The sequence below is a fragment of the Haemaphysalis longicornis genome, unplaced genomic scaffold (genome assembly GCF_048455015.1).
Source record: "Haemaphysalis longicornis isolate Haplotype H1 unplaced genomic scaffold, Haemaphysalis longicornis Haplotype H1 scaffold_2, whole genome shotgun sequence".
Lineage (NCBI taxonomy): Eukaryota > Metazoa > Arthropoda > Arachnida > Ixodida > Ixodidae > Haemaphysalis > Haemaphysalis longicornis.
The window spans coordinates 65298325-65313103 of NW_027526295.1; the positions used below are offsets into that span (position 1 = coordinate 65298325).

At 49.6% G+C, this 14779-nt stretch overlaps 1 protein-coding gene across 1 annotated transcript; it reads left to right on the top strand.

Annotated features, from left to right (window-relative positions):
• Window positions 1-398: 398 nt before the first annotated feature.
• Window positions 399-11245, top strand: LOC144168021 (solute carrier family 22 member 7-like). The gene is made up of 3 exons (XM_077697115.1): window positions 399-788; window positions 6523-7687; window positions 11061-11245. The coding sequence occupies exons 1-3, from the start codon at window positions 399-401 to the stop codon at window positions 11243-11245; spliced, it is 1740 nt and encodes a 579-aa protein (XP_077553241.1).
• Window positions 11246-14779: the final 3534 nt, after the last annotated feature.

Sequence of the window (14779 nt, forward strand, 5' to 3'; positions counted from 1 at the left end):
TTATAGCCTCTGTGCCAGAGTAGCGACCAGAGCGAAAATATGAGTAATAATACACAAGTCGACTGCATTAGTTTCTCATAAGTTCTGTCTATTTCATCTGTATACACGTTGTTGAATTAGGGAATTTTATTATTGCCCTGACGTTCTCTCATCTGATATATTCCTGCCGAAGGCAGTAACGGCCCATTTTAGGTACGCTCTCGTGCGCGTAGCCCGGCTTGCAAAAACTACTCTTCTTTTTCCGAGCCCCAGCAAGCACAAAAACATCATCGCTATAACCCCCATCATCATCATTACCACCATTGCGCGTGTCCCCGCGAAGACGGTTTCTGGAACGCTCGAGCGTTCCAGAAACCGCTCAGAATCTAGCCCACTCAAAACCGCTGAAATACGGATACATGGACCACTCCCCGAATACCGCTGCAGAGCCACTGAAGCCATCACCCGCTGCTCCGCTACCCGGGGTACCAGAACCGCCCTCTGCACCGCCAGCCGTCCTTCCTGGCTTCGCAGTCCAGGACTCTTGGTCCGCCATCCAGGACAGCCTGTACGTCATCCTTCACCATGGCCCTTATCAGCGCCGCGTCCTTACGTGCGGCGTGCTGTCTTCGTTCGGTGTGCTGCTGTACGCCATGTCGTACCTCTTGCTCGGCCGGGAGGTAGACCACTGGTGCAGTCCTCCCGACTACTTGGCTGCACTGTCGGCTGCCCAGTGGAAGAACCGCTCCATTCCACTCCAGGAGGACGCGAGCTTCAGCAAGTGCACCATGTACGGCCCGCCATTCATGGTAATGATAACTCCACTCCCTTTACTAGACACAAAACTGTACCGGAGTAGTCTATTTAGTAGGTGTGAAATCATTTATAAATGTATTGGCATCATTGACTAAATGTGAGAAAACAGAGATTGGTTTGCGAAAGCTTTAAAGCGGAGCTCTGCTAATCTAGGTTCCGTTGAAAACTGCGTGTGTCCACATGGCGTGTAGAAAAAAGTAGCTTCAACAAAAGTGAATCTTGCGGCACAGCCAATTTTCCGTAGCTCTCAATTGTGGGATATGTGGGGTTCCTCGGGGACCTTTCCAGCACTCTGGGGTAGGCCCCCACGCTATCTCCCGGCGTGTCAACCACGCGGGCTCCCATGCCTACGGCAGCCCAGCGAGGTTCGCCGATTCGAGAGCACAATAGACAGTAGTGCCGAAGCGCAGCCGTTTATTTGGCGAATCCCAATGCATCCGAGCACAAGACTCCACGGCGTTCACGAATCACGCCGTCCGTTTCGTGACCGCGAACGGGAGGCAGGCACTCACGGCGCGCGACAAACAGAGACATGGTATCCACAACCGCCGTGATGTTCCGCCTCCCCTGCCCCGACCGGGTCTCCGACGAGACTCTTCCCGTGGAGGAAGAAAATGTTAGGAGGGAGCATGACGTCAGGCGGCACAGCTTTGGCAAGCCAACCTCATCTGACACCGCATTCTCCTCTCCTCGGGCTCCTCCCGCGCAATGCACTATGGAAAAAGCACCACTCTCAGGCCTGCGGTAGCATTTAGTGGCTCCGGCTGGCTGCCGGTGGAGATGGAGGCGCGTGCCGTCGCCGAAGGCGCCGTACAAGATTGTTCGCCAGCGTTGCGCTCCAAGCTTCGTATCGTGGAAGTACTGCCGCTGTCGCTGTTCAAAGCAAGGCGAGACTTCGATCGCCTTCTTACGAAGCACCCTCACGAGCTGCAAGCCGAATTTCACTTCTGCCGTTCGATCGCTCGAACGCGCCGCCGTAAACATTCACAAGCGTGGAGCGGCCTGTTACAGCTGCGCGATGTTTGCCAGGTGTGCTGTGACGATTCGTTTGGCATTCTGCTGAGTTATCGCGCGTAACGAGTGTCGTGTTGGCGGCGAGGTGGTGAGACTAGCTTTGGTTTCGCGCGCGCTTTTGCATACGTTCGCCTTTCCGGTGCTCCGGCGTGATGGTACGTTATCTACTTCAGTGCACTGGAAAACAAAGGGTTCAGAACCCTTATGTTGGGTGTGACCACCTCGCGTCGCAAGCAGTACTCCGGCTGTTTGTCCGCTGAGGACCGCTCGATCGGTGCGATACGTATATGAAAAAAAAAACGAATGCTAGATTAGGCCAGGGAGGGACCTTGCTGAATTGTGGACTGACTGCGCCTTGCCAATAAATGGTTAAAGAAACGGTTGAAATGGTTGATCTTTTCAACTTTGCCTGAGCGGCAAAGTTGAAAAGATCATTTCCACTTCTGCACGCGGCGGCGGCACACAACTCTGCGACTGCGGCGTGAACTTCGACGGGTCCGAAAGCTCAGTAAACAAAGATGTTTTCTGCCTCTCCCGTCCGACCACTTTGCCCGCACGATCAGGCCGCTGCGCGTTTCGGGTTGCAGGCAGAGCTGCGCGCGACGACTCGTCGCCGAAACTCGAATACGCGGACGGCCCGGCAACCAAACGGATAGACGCACGCACGCAGCGTCGGCGAAGGGCCACATGAGGCGCAAAGAACTACCGCTTGCCTGTCACGTGAATAGAACACCTCCCATCAGCCTTTCCTTTTTATTTTTTATGACTACGCTTCACGATTGTCACGTGACGCTCCCTCCTAAACTTTTCTTTCCTCCATGACTCTCCCGACTCCCGCGCGCAGCCCGCGGCTGCGCGCCTATCCCCGCACTAAAGATCGGTGGTGCCATCTCTGGGGGGACGCCGACGAACCAGCGGAGCGCCGGACCGGTTTCCGTACACAAATCTCTCCCGAAGCGCGCGCCGGCTCGGGATAGCGGTTCGCGGTTCTCAACGATTCCCACACAATGTATTAAGTATATCTCGAAACAAATATAATGAAATTGACTATTAGGATGGCTGTATTATTAAGCAGAGTTTAATTTGCCAGTCATAGTTTGCAGTGAAGTTGTAAACGTTACTGCATCCCTATCGGCTGTCAATACATGGCTTCGACGGAGGGAGTGTAGTTACAAGAAACGGCTGTAATTCTTGTTTTATCTTAAGTATCCTGAAACGACCTATACCACAATTGGCCGCTAAGGCGGCCCTATATTCCTCCCAGTTTGATATACTGTTGATTATTACGCATTTAACAGTGAAGTGTAAATATTGTTACACTAGATACTACAAGCAATGGTAATTTCCCAATCACCTGCATAGCGTATGTACGAGGGAACGGTGAAATCTGCCGTTGACTGGCAGGAACAGAAAAAAAGAAAATCATGCGTGCCACCAGCTGACGTCTGATCTGCCCCGTTCCCGCTTCATGACTGGCCGGTCGCAGACCTCGTAAACAAAGACATCCGCATTCGTTACGGCCGTAGCAATATTGCGGAATGGTCGCCTGCTTCGGATGCATTGGCTTCTACGGGGAGGAAACCAGTAGCGGCTAGGACGACTCTACCATTACGACAAGTTTAATTGACCTGTTATATTCACTAACAGTGAGGTTGCAAACGTTACAGAATGATTATCGGCGGTCAATTGATGGCCGTGTACGCGCGGTGTCGGAACAATTTTCAAGTGCAGAGCAGTTAATGGGCTCGCCTTGTTCTCGTGGCTCGGTAACAGACGATGTCAAGGACTGTAACAATCAGGCGGCGCTGCGAGATAACGGACCCAAGCAGAGCAAGATGAATCGTCATCAGGGTGTCAGGCGGTTTACATAGTCGTAACCGTTCGAATCTCGTGAACCCCTGGAGCTTGCCATACATCTCTCCGTTGTTCAGTGCAAAGAAAACTGCTGGCACATTTCGAGCAAAATCTGTGTATATAACCGGCAGCCTCGCGTTCATTTAGTTACGAACGGTCGTTGGGTTGGTTTTTACGATAGTAAGCGCAATCAGGTGATAGAGAAGTGCGCTGAGTATACTGAACCCCTATACATAGCCTTCATAGATTATGAGAAAGCATTTGACTCGGTCGAAACCCTAGCAGTCATTCAGGCATTACGAAACCAGGGGATAGATAAGCATTATGTAAGAATACAAGAGGATATCTACAATGGGTCTACAGCTGCCATCATCCTCCATAGGGAGAGCAGTAAAATACCTATAAGGAAGGGTGTCAGACAAGGAGACACAATCTCTCCAATGTTATTCACAGCATGTTTACAAGAAGTATTCAGAACATTGTATTGGGAACAGGTGGGAGTAAGGGTTAATGGAGAATACCTCAGTAACCTCAGATTTGCTGATGACGTTGCCCTGCTAAGTAACTCGGGGGACGAATTGCAAAGCATGCTTTCCGCACTGGGCGAACCGAGTAGAACCGTGGGCCTGAAAATTAATATGCAGAAAACTAAAGTAATGATCAATAACCTCGGGACAGCACAGCGGTTTGAGATAGGTGGCGAGGCAGTGGAAGTGGTAAGCGAATATATCTACTTAGGCCAAGTTGTGACCCCAGATCCCAACCATTAGGCAGAGATATTTAGAAGGATCACAATGGGGTGGGGTGCATATGGCAGGCATTCTCAGATAATGAATGGCAGCCTACCATTGTCGCTGAAGAAGAAAGTGTATGACAGCTGCATCTTACCGGTACTCACCTACAGGGCAGAAACTTGGAGGCTCACTAAGAGGGTTCAACTTAAACTGAGAACGACTCAGCGGGCAATGGAGCGGAAAATGATAGGTGTAACATTAAGGGACAAGAAGAGAGCGGAGTGGGTCAGGGAGCAAACTGGTGTTAAAGACATATTAGTAGAAATTAAGAAGAAGAAATGGACGTGGGCAGGGTATGTAATGCGAAGGCAAGATACCCGCTGGTCATTAAGGGTAACAGAGTGGATCCCTAGAGAAGGCAAGCGTTGCACGGGGCGGCATAAAGTTAGATGGGCAGATGAGATCAAGAAGTTCGCGGGAATAAATTGGTCACAGTTGGCACAGGACCGAGGTAATTGGAGAATAATGGGAGAGGCCTTTGCCCTGCAGTGGGCGTAGATAGGCTGGTGATGATTATGATGATGATGAAGCGGAAAAAGCGGCTGGGCAAGAAAAAAATGGCACTGTCGAAATGCCGCATAAAGGCTTCAGCCGCGCAAGAAAAAATTGGCTCGTTCGAAATGACGCAGAAAGGCTCCAGCCGTTCAAGAAAAATAGTATGCGTTCACTATGACGCAAAACAGCTCCAGCATATGAAATTAGAGCAAGCACAAAAGAACAGAAATCTCGCAGGCACAGTTTCATGCAGGGGGCGCTCGAGCCCAGTGGAGGGTGTCTATCATTTATTAGTTGGTAGCGCAGGCCAATATTTAGGCAAAGGCAGGAGGTGACAATACAAAAAAGACTAAGCAAAACCAGAGTAGCATCGTCACGGACAATGCAGGAGGCCATAAAATACACTAGGATACATAAAAATATATCACATAATACAAGAAAAGACGGCAAATCACTTCTTAACCCTACTACAGTCCTAAGAAAAAACTTTGCCGGATTCAAACACACCTGGAGGCAGCGAGTGCCACTCTGACAGTGTGCGTGGGAAAAAGCTGTATTTAAAAGCAGTTGTGCGAGCAAAAATTTGTGTTAGACCGCGCTTATGACTGTGTCTTGAGGTCCTGGCAGTCAGGGGTGTCACAATTAGTGGGAGGAGTATTCTCAACATGCCAGTTATGCATTTATGTAAGAATGAGATTCCAGTAGTTTTACTGGGTGCTTCTAATGATGGAATAAGGAGTGGCATCAAAGATTTTGGAGAGTCACTCCCCTTATAATTAGAAAAAATAAATCTTACCGCCTTTTTTATATATTTTCCATCTGGTTGGAATCTTTTTTAGTAATAGTGTCTCAGACAAATGCGGCATATTCAGGTTTTGCACGTATACATACGTTATATGGAGAAGCCTTCTACTTTCTAGGCCATTTTTAATTTTATTTTTAGGAACCAAAGCTTTCGTAGCACGGATTTTGAGATATCAGATATGTGTTCGGACCACGTGAGCTTAATTGTAAATATGGTCAGCTTATTTAAAAATAAAATCTCTTCAAAAATCTGTTACATTTTATTTGATCATTCTATTAATCAGATTGAAAATTACGTAGATTAATAAATAGTCCAATATATAATTTAATGTCCAAAATATGGCAAATTAAATTCTTTAACTGAACCCATTCAGCATGTGCATTGCTACCCGAATAGAATACGGCACTACAGTGAGAGTTACTCGCACTGTTCATCGAACCAGCTCTGCTGATTGCAGCCTCCGGATTTCGGTACGCACTACCCATAATGAATGATTTTGCTCGCTAAAGTAACAAGTGAGGAAGGTTTTAACTCTTGTCCAAACAAGCATTTGTCACAAGTACTTTGTGAATCCGGCTTGATGGATACCAGTCACAGAAACAACCCGTATAAATTCGAGATGGCTTGTGATAATTTGATGTACTGGTTACTGCTACGTTTTTTCTTCTTGTTTAAAGCTATTTCATTGGCGAGAAAAGGAAAACGAGCCGATTCCAGAATGGTTATGCCGGTGGTTTGATTACGCCTTTTCATTTCGTAACGCAGGAAGGTAAGCGGAACGGCAGCACAGTGGTGTCCTGTGACCGGTGGGACTACGACATCGCCGACCGAAGAGACAGCATCGTTAGCAGGTTCGACCTGGTCTGCGATCGCCAGTACCTGTACGGGCTGTCCTTCGTGGCCGCAATCTTGGCAAACGCAGTGTTGTCGCCTGTGGCTGGCTTCGTCTCCGATCGCTTCGGCAGGAAGCCCGTGATCATAGTTTGCTCTTTCACGTGGCTCATCGCTGCCATCGGCAACAGTGTCGCTGAGACGTACGCAATGTTCATCACCACCCGAGTGCTCGCCTACACGGCCTGCAACTCGACCTTTACCCTGATTTTCATACTATTGTACGAGGTCACCGGAAACGCGAGTCGCTGGCTCTTTACCATCCTCGACACGGCCGTGGCAGGGACGTTCGGTCCACCGTTCGTCCACGTCATTTCCGGCCTGGAGCCGCGTTGGGAGTTGAGCCAGGGCGTTCTCCTCGTTCCAACAGTGCTAACGGTCATCTGGTGCTGTCTTCTCAGCGAATCCCCCGCCTGGCTTCTTGTCACATGGGATCTACAGCGAGCACAGGCTGGCGCCCTGGAAGCGGCCCTTGTGAACGGGGTAAGCCTGCCCAAGGCCAAGGCCACTTTCTTGGCCATCGTCAACCAGATGCAGAAGATTGCGCCTAGTCAGATGTCAACTACGGGTTCACCCCTCGCCCAGGAGCGAACTTTTAAATTGAACACTACTCGCCGCAAAGCGGCTGCAGCATTTTTTACCAGATTTACTCTCAATGCGATCTACTTTGGTATGGTGGCCACTGAAGAGGTCTCTGGTATGAGTTGGCAGCTTGTCGATGTTTTCGTGACCACAGCCTACTATGGCGCCATCTGCTTGGCCGTAAACAAGTACGGCCCGAAAAATGCGGCTCTGATCGCCTTGGGCGGGGTCTTCATGCTCGCCGCGTCAAAGACCCTTACCGTTCTGTTCCGCAGTCAGGATGTGCAGTCCATCCTGCAGGCCGGTACGAAGATAGCCGTGTCCGTGGCGTTGAGCGTTGTTTTGTTCTACACCGCGGAAATATTCCCTACGGATCGGCGCAGCGCAGGCATCAGCATGGCTCTCCTCTTTGGCTCCTCCAGAACACTGTGCGCCATTTTTGTGAAGACGCTTAGTGGTGAGCATGCGAAACTGGTGCTCAGCTTGATTGCTGCGTTGATGGTTTTGCTAAGCATTGCGGCAATCCAGTGGCTCCCGGAAGTACTCATCGAGAAGCCCCCGAAAACAGACCCAGTCATGAAGAGCGAGCAGGAGAGAAAGGAAGCCCTTGTGGCGTCACTGGGATCTCTGAAAAGAACTCCTTCGCTCCAACTAGGCACTGGGCCATCCTCTAGGCAGAAAGAGCCTACCAATCGAACCCCACCGTATGTGCCCTCGGTGTCTGAAACGACATCGAAGACACCTCGGAAATCATGGAAGCGACGACCGTTTGAAAACATTTTGTTTCCTCCTGCCATAACCCCTTATCCTTGATAAGTAGTTGTGTAGTTGTCCCTCGCACGACGCCACCAGACAAATCACCTCAGTGATTACTTTTTTACTGCTCCTTTTTGCGTTTTTGTTCCGCCATAGCCTGGTAAAATTGTTCTATCCACAGCGTGCAGAACTTTTATTGCGTTTTAGCGCCCTTTACGGATTTTGTTCAATGACCAGTGACGGAGTTTTGAATTTGTTGCCAAATTGCGCTGGTGGTCACCAAGATTACTGCGAAACTGCTTCTTCGTCATTTTTGGGCAACTTTTTGAGAACCTAACCATGTGTGTTATCGTGACTTTAGTTTGTGCTTTGTTGGATTGCTCTGGAAATCTGTGAAGCAAGAAAAAGTGTAAAATCTCGCCATGATGAGAAAACATGTGCTTCGACTACAAAGTGCTGGTTTCGACGTTTCGCCACTCGCACTGTGCAAATTTACACTGCTGGTAACCACCTTAGAGATGCACGAAGTGACCGCGGCATAGTTCCAATGTTGTGTACGTTGATCATGTGGGTTTTGTCGTATGCTGTAATCAATACGAGTCGTATTTTTGTTTGAAAAGATGAAACTCAAACATAACCCCTGGACTTGATGATATGCGTTTTTACTGCGACAATACGAAATTTCTTGAAGAACGAAAAATACGAAAAATAATTTCTTGAAGAATAAAAATCTCTTTTTCTCAATCCAAAACAATCCCTTCCTGTGTTTCTCCCTGCAGCGCGTTTAACAATGCACTGAATGCAATTTTAGCGAAGTTGCCGTACATCCGGCGAAGTCCGGATAGGGCAGTATATCAAGAGTTATAACATATGTCGAGTATTGGTACTTGTCATAAGGAGTTTATTCGACGTGGAGGCAATTAAGAATATCTGTCTGCTGTCAATACATGAGCTTTAGTGCAGTATTTTGGGTCCGCTTCCGTTCAATGTTTACATAAATGATATCATTAACGTAAGTAAGGAGGCTAAATATATCATATATGGCGATGACAGCAGTATTTTTCTCTCTTCCCCTGACGTATACCAATTGGCTAGTGCTGCAAACCGGGTCCTGACATCCTTAACGAAATGGTCATCCAGTAATTCCTTGAGAATAAACAAACTCAAGACAAGAGCTCTGATCTTTCATGCAAAAGGAAAGCAAGTAATAAACCCACCAGCCCCTAACCTAGGGGACACCCTTATTGAATACGTAGAAAAGTTCTGTTCTCTTGGAGTCACGTTCACACCCACTTTGTCGTGGGACGACCATGTAACCCAGACATGTGCGAAGCTTTCTTGGGTAATTGGCATCACATTCCGGAACAAAGACCTACTGCCTGTGCAAACAAAACTTCTGTTGGATTATGCGTTTTTTTACTCTAGTCTCAATTACTGTTTTTTGGTGTGGGGCAGCACTACATTGTCAAATATATTAAAACTAGAAACTTTGCAAAAGCGCATGCTCCGCACAATTTGCAACGCATCATACGACGCTCCAACCCGGCCAATTTATCTAAAATATAATATTGTACCTGTTCACCGGTTTCTAGATTACAGGTTCGCATGTTTCTGTAAAAGAGCTACGCAAAGAAATAATTTTTTTCAGCCTTGTTGCACTCCATCCACGTGACACACCTTATGCCACAAGTAATCCCCACACTTTCGTGGTGCCCCGATGCAGAACGAATTATGGGTTTTATATGCTAAGATATGTTTTGCCTAAATTTCTGAACACTGCGTTTTGTCATGATTTGCCCAATATGTCGTTTTCTATGCTCCGTAGTCATTTCATTCGTGATTCTTGATGCATTGTTACACCCCTTCAAAACATGTGCCTATTATGTATGTGTGTATCTTTTTCTATTGATTATGCTAAATATTTTTTTGTTAATGTACCGAAGTTTGGTTGTTAATTGTGACCACTTCCGACAAAAACGGGTGGCGAGGCCTGTCAAGCGGTGGCTTAACACTGTTTTTTTCTCGCTGCCCCAGTTTTTCCGACTTGTTTGTGTTGTGGAAAAGCTGAAATAAAGTTTCAAAGTTTCAAAATATTACGACCTGAAAAAAAGACGCATGTGTAGTGCATGTAGGCCGCCAGGTTTCTCAGATACGCCTTCCGGAGACGTTTAGCGGCTGGAACTCTCGTTTTACCGGAAATGGTAAAGAAAAAATTACGCCCACCTCCCCTCGCGGGAACCCTGGTGTGATGCGACGCTGAGGGGGGTTCCATTGTGCGTTTCCGTTGGGTCGATTACTCGAATTGCGTGAGCAATCGTCGGGTAATGCGAGAGAGAGAGAGAGAGAGCAACCGTAGCGCGGACGAACATCGAATGAGAGGTGGTGGTGGTGGTGAAAAACATTTATTTAGCTATTTACAAGTGAGATATGGACGGCCTGAAGGACGTACCCTTTACAATGTCTAGGAGGAGTCCCTAGTCCGGGACCCCTGTGGCTTCCGCGGCGGCACGGGCCCTAGCCACGAGAGCACGTTGGCTCTCTAGGGTTGAGCAGCCGAGCAGGGCAGCCTCCCAGCTCTCTCGAGCGGGGGGGAAGGAAAAGGAGGGTAAGTCGTGTTAGAGGGGCATGCCCACACCATGTGAAACACGTCCGAAAACGTGCACACACAGTGGGGGCACTCGCCAGAGAAAGCCGGATTGAAGAATTGCAGTATTGCCTGGCACAATACTTTGTTAGTATAGAGGCGGAGAAGCCAGCGCTCCTCCGCCTTGGAAAGACCTTTCGCGGGGGGTGGAAAGCGTCTATGCAGGGTTAGGTAGTGGGATGTTATTTCCCTAAAGGTAATAGCCGGATTAAAGGAAAGGTCCTCCGTGAGCAGGGTGGTATCGCGGTGCCCGGTAGTAGAGGCGCGGGCGGAGGCATCAGCCTCTTCGTTTCCGCGGACACCTGCGTGTGCGGGGATCCATATGACCGTACGGGTCTCGGGGTAGTTTCGGTATTCGTAGCTTTTAAGGATGCAAGCAGCCCGGCAGGCGATGCGACCCTTTTCCAAATTTTGACACGCTCCCCGGGAGTCGGTGATGATGACTCGGGAGCGGAGATCTGGTGCGGCGAGAGCTATGGCGACCTCCTCCGCGTGCGTGATGTCACGGGCACGGAATGTGAGTCCCTGTACCTGTTTGTGTTCGTGAATGACTGCGGCCGCATACCATCCCCTATTGCGCGGGCCAGCAGCACCCGTGTAGAAGCCCCAGGGTGAGAGTCGTATCGACTCTCAACGGCCTTAGAGCGCGCTTCGCGTCGGCCTTCGTGGGTGTCTCTATCCATGTTCTTGGGCAGAGGCTGCACTTTAAGCGCCGGGCGCCAGTCCTCTGGGATGCTAGTGCGATCCTCTGCCTGTGCGACGTAGGAGATGTGAAGTCGGGCGAGTAGTCACCTGCCTTCTTTCGTTTTTCTCAACCGATGGTATTGGTTGTTCAAGTGGGCCTCTCGAAGTTCCTCGAACGTATTCGTCATGCCCAAGTCGACGAGGCGTTGGTTCGAGGTGGAGATGGGGAGGTCGAGGGCCCGCTTGTAGACATTGCGGAGGGTGACCTCCAGCGCGTTAACGTCGCATTTACGCAAGTGTAGGTAGGGCGCCGAATAGAGTATTCGACTGGTAACAAATGCATTCGCTGCACGTAAAGCATTATTGCACTTGAGACCCCCCCGCTTGTTGGACACCCTGCTGACCATACGGCCCACTTGGTCCCCTACCTTGCGTAGTTTGTGAAGAGTAGTGTCAATGCGTTTGTTCCTGTGGATGAACAGTCCCAACACTCTGATTTCATCCCTTTCCGGAATGGGGCGCTAGAGAGGGCAAGGTCAATTTGGATGGTGCATTTCGGGTAAGGCCGAATATGCACGAATTCAGATTTATTTGGGGAGCACTCGAGACCACAGTGGCGAGCGTAGGAGTCAACGATCGATGCCGCCTGTTGCAGGTTGGTCTCTATCTGCCCCAATGATCCGTGTGTTGCCCACAGCGTGATGTCGTCGGCGTATAGAGCGTATCTAACGCCCGGGGTGGCATCAAGTAGTGGGGGTAGACGAGCCATGGCGAGGTTAAATAGCAGGGGAGAGAGAACGGCTCCCTGCGGGGTACCTCTTGTGCCGAGTTGGTACGGCCCATTCTCTGCGTGTTGAATGCGGAGATAAGTTTGCCGATCAGATAAGAACTGTCGTATGTACTGAAAGGCATTTACTCCACAGTTCGTTTCCGAAAGCTGTGTGAGTATGACGTCATGCTTGACATTGTCGAAAGCTCCCCGGAGATCCAAGGCGAGTACTACCTTGTCATTCCCGGGATGTTCGACGGGGTCGATTACCTCGCGGTGTAGTTGTAGGAGGACATCCTGTGCGGACCGGTGTGGGCGGAATCCGCGCATGGTGTCCGCAAATGCGTGCTGGGCTTCTAGGTGTTCGGAGAGGCGATCTCGTACCATTGTCTCCATGAGCTTCCCCACACATGAACTCAAGGAGATGGGTCGGAGGTTTTCGATGGCGATGTTTTTACCGGGTTTTGGTATAAATGTAACCAATGCCGTTTTCCAGTCGATTGGGAGGGGTGTGTCCCCTTGCCAAATCGCGTTAAAGTAGTCTAAGAGTTGTTGGTATGCCGGGTCTGGGAGGTTAGCCAAGAGCTTAACCGTCACTCTATCCCGCCCGGGGGCAGTACCACGTTTCATTTTCACCAGGGCTGCCCGAAGGTCGTGAAGCTGAAAAGGTTTGTCCAGCTCCGCGTTCTCTAAACCTGCATAAGAGTAATCTGGGCCACGGGGGTCCTGTGTCCTGTTGATGTATTTATCTCGCAGGGCAGAGGCGAGTTGTGTACCTCCTTGGAAAGCGTGAATCGACCTTTGTAGACATTTTTGGGTTTCTGTCCGCGTTTGTTGCGGATCAATCAGCGCTCGGAAAAGGCGCAATGTGTTCCGTGTTGACATTTGCCTCGCGGCAGAATTGCAGCGATCCACCCAGTTTGAGTCGGCCAGCTGGGCCGCGTAGTCGGCTGACTCTTGGGTGAGCGCTGCAATTCGGAGTTTCAGCTGACGATTGTGCTTCTACCGGCGAGACCGGCCGGAGTGCAGCGCGCTGCCGAGTTCAACGCACTCGGGCGCGCAGCGGAGCGCAGCGCGCCCGAAGGAGAGCAGACCGCGGAGAGAGAGGGCGCTGCACATGCGCACAGCACGCTTGCGCCACGCGCAGCGCCTTGCGCAGTTGTTGGGAGAGGGTGTTCGCTATCGGAGATATCGGAGAGAGCAGAGGAGGCGAGGGGAGGAGAGACGCAGCTGTGCGGACGCGGACGACAACGACGCAGGAAGGACAGGGCAGCCGGCAAGAGATGCTCCTCTCAGCGTCGCATCTAAAAATTATGCGACGATGGGCAGATCAATTCAAACCTTTGCAACGCGTGTCTTAAAAAACAACTCTTTCGATTGACATGCAGCGAGAGGCTGACACGGCAAAACTGGATTTCATTGGCCCGTGCTCCTTTTAATAATAAGTGGTCTGGCACAGAACTCCCTAACCACATGATGCTACAATCATCCCATCGTCGGGTAAACGGCAGGAGTAAGTAAAAAAAAGTGCAACAGAAGTAGCGGCAAAATGAAAAGATACACAAATTGCCTAAAATCCTTTCTGTATAAAAGTTTTGATGTTGGGCGCTTGATGGGAGTAGATTTCCGAGTCTACTGTTCCATGTTGTTGCTCGCCCCATTCAGCTGCGCCTTGGTTGTTTGCCGGGTGGTCGTCATGCTGGAGTGTCTAGCCTGCATAAAACTCGGCTGCCAAACAGTGGTTGACGCCGGAGAATCGTCGGCAGTTGGCTTCGGCCGTGGATGGTTGGCCACGACTCCTCTGGTCGAGTCTGGCAGGTAGACTCTGCTTTATGGAGGACAGTGTTCTGCTGACTGTGGTTGCCCTGCCGGGGTAGCTACTCGCGCATTGTCTTCATATTCCTCGTACATGTCTCGAACACGGCCGCTTGATTGAGCGGCCGTGCCCTTACTTTCCGCCAGTCGCATGGGCTGCTAGGGAATGGCACCAGGAGCGAAATTTGGCGAGCGGCGGCTGACGTCTCGGAATAGCCGCCGCCCGTCGTTTTCTATGTGTCTTCACTAACGTGTTTAATAATAGAACGAAAAATACATGCAGGTAATTGTGTTTTTTCTAGCGTCGAATTGTTGTCTTTGCCGCGGTACTAATTGGAGTGCTAACCAAACATTCTTTTTGCTTTAAATTTATTCAAAATTCGTATGAAGACGTCTTTGATTCAAAGTCATTGAAAACACATGTACTACAGTCATATATTGCGCATACATTTTTTGTACACCGGATAGAATTCTCTGCAAAGTTATGACGTATGCAAATTTCGGCATACAATAGAAAAACGTGCTACATAGCATTGAGGTGCACTAATTAATTACGAACGCAGAACTTCGAAAGTTCCAGTCACTACACCGATTTCTGCCCGCGCACGCCTCGTTTGGAGAATAAAAGAACTTGAAAGTTCCGCTCAATGTTTCTTGGGAACGCCTCGAGGGAACGCAATGTTTCTTGTTTCTTGGGAACGCCTTGAGACGGGAATGTTCCTTAGATGTTCAAAAAAATTTGTTTCAGTTCAGACACACAATAATCGGGAACCTATAATTTAAAAAAGCATGCAGAGGTATTCTTTAAGCCCGGTAATTGGGCCAGTTTACGCAAACCCAAAGAAAGCATTGATTTGACCATTCACCTGAATACACTTCAG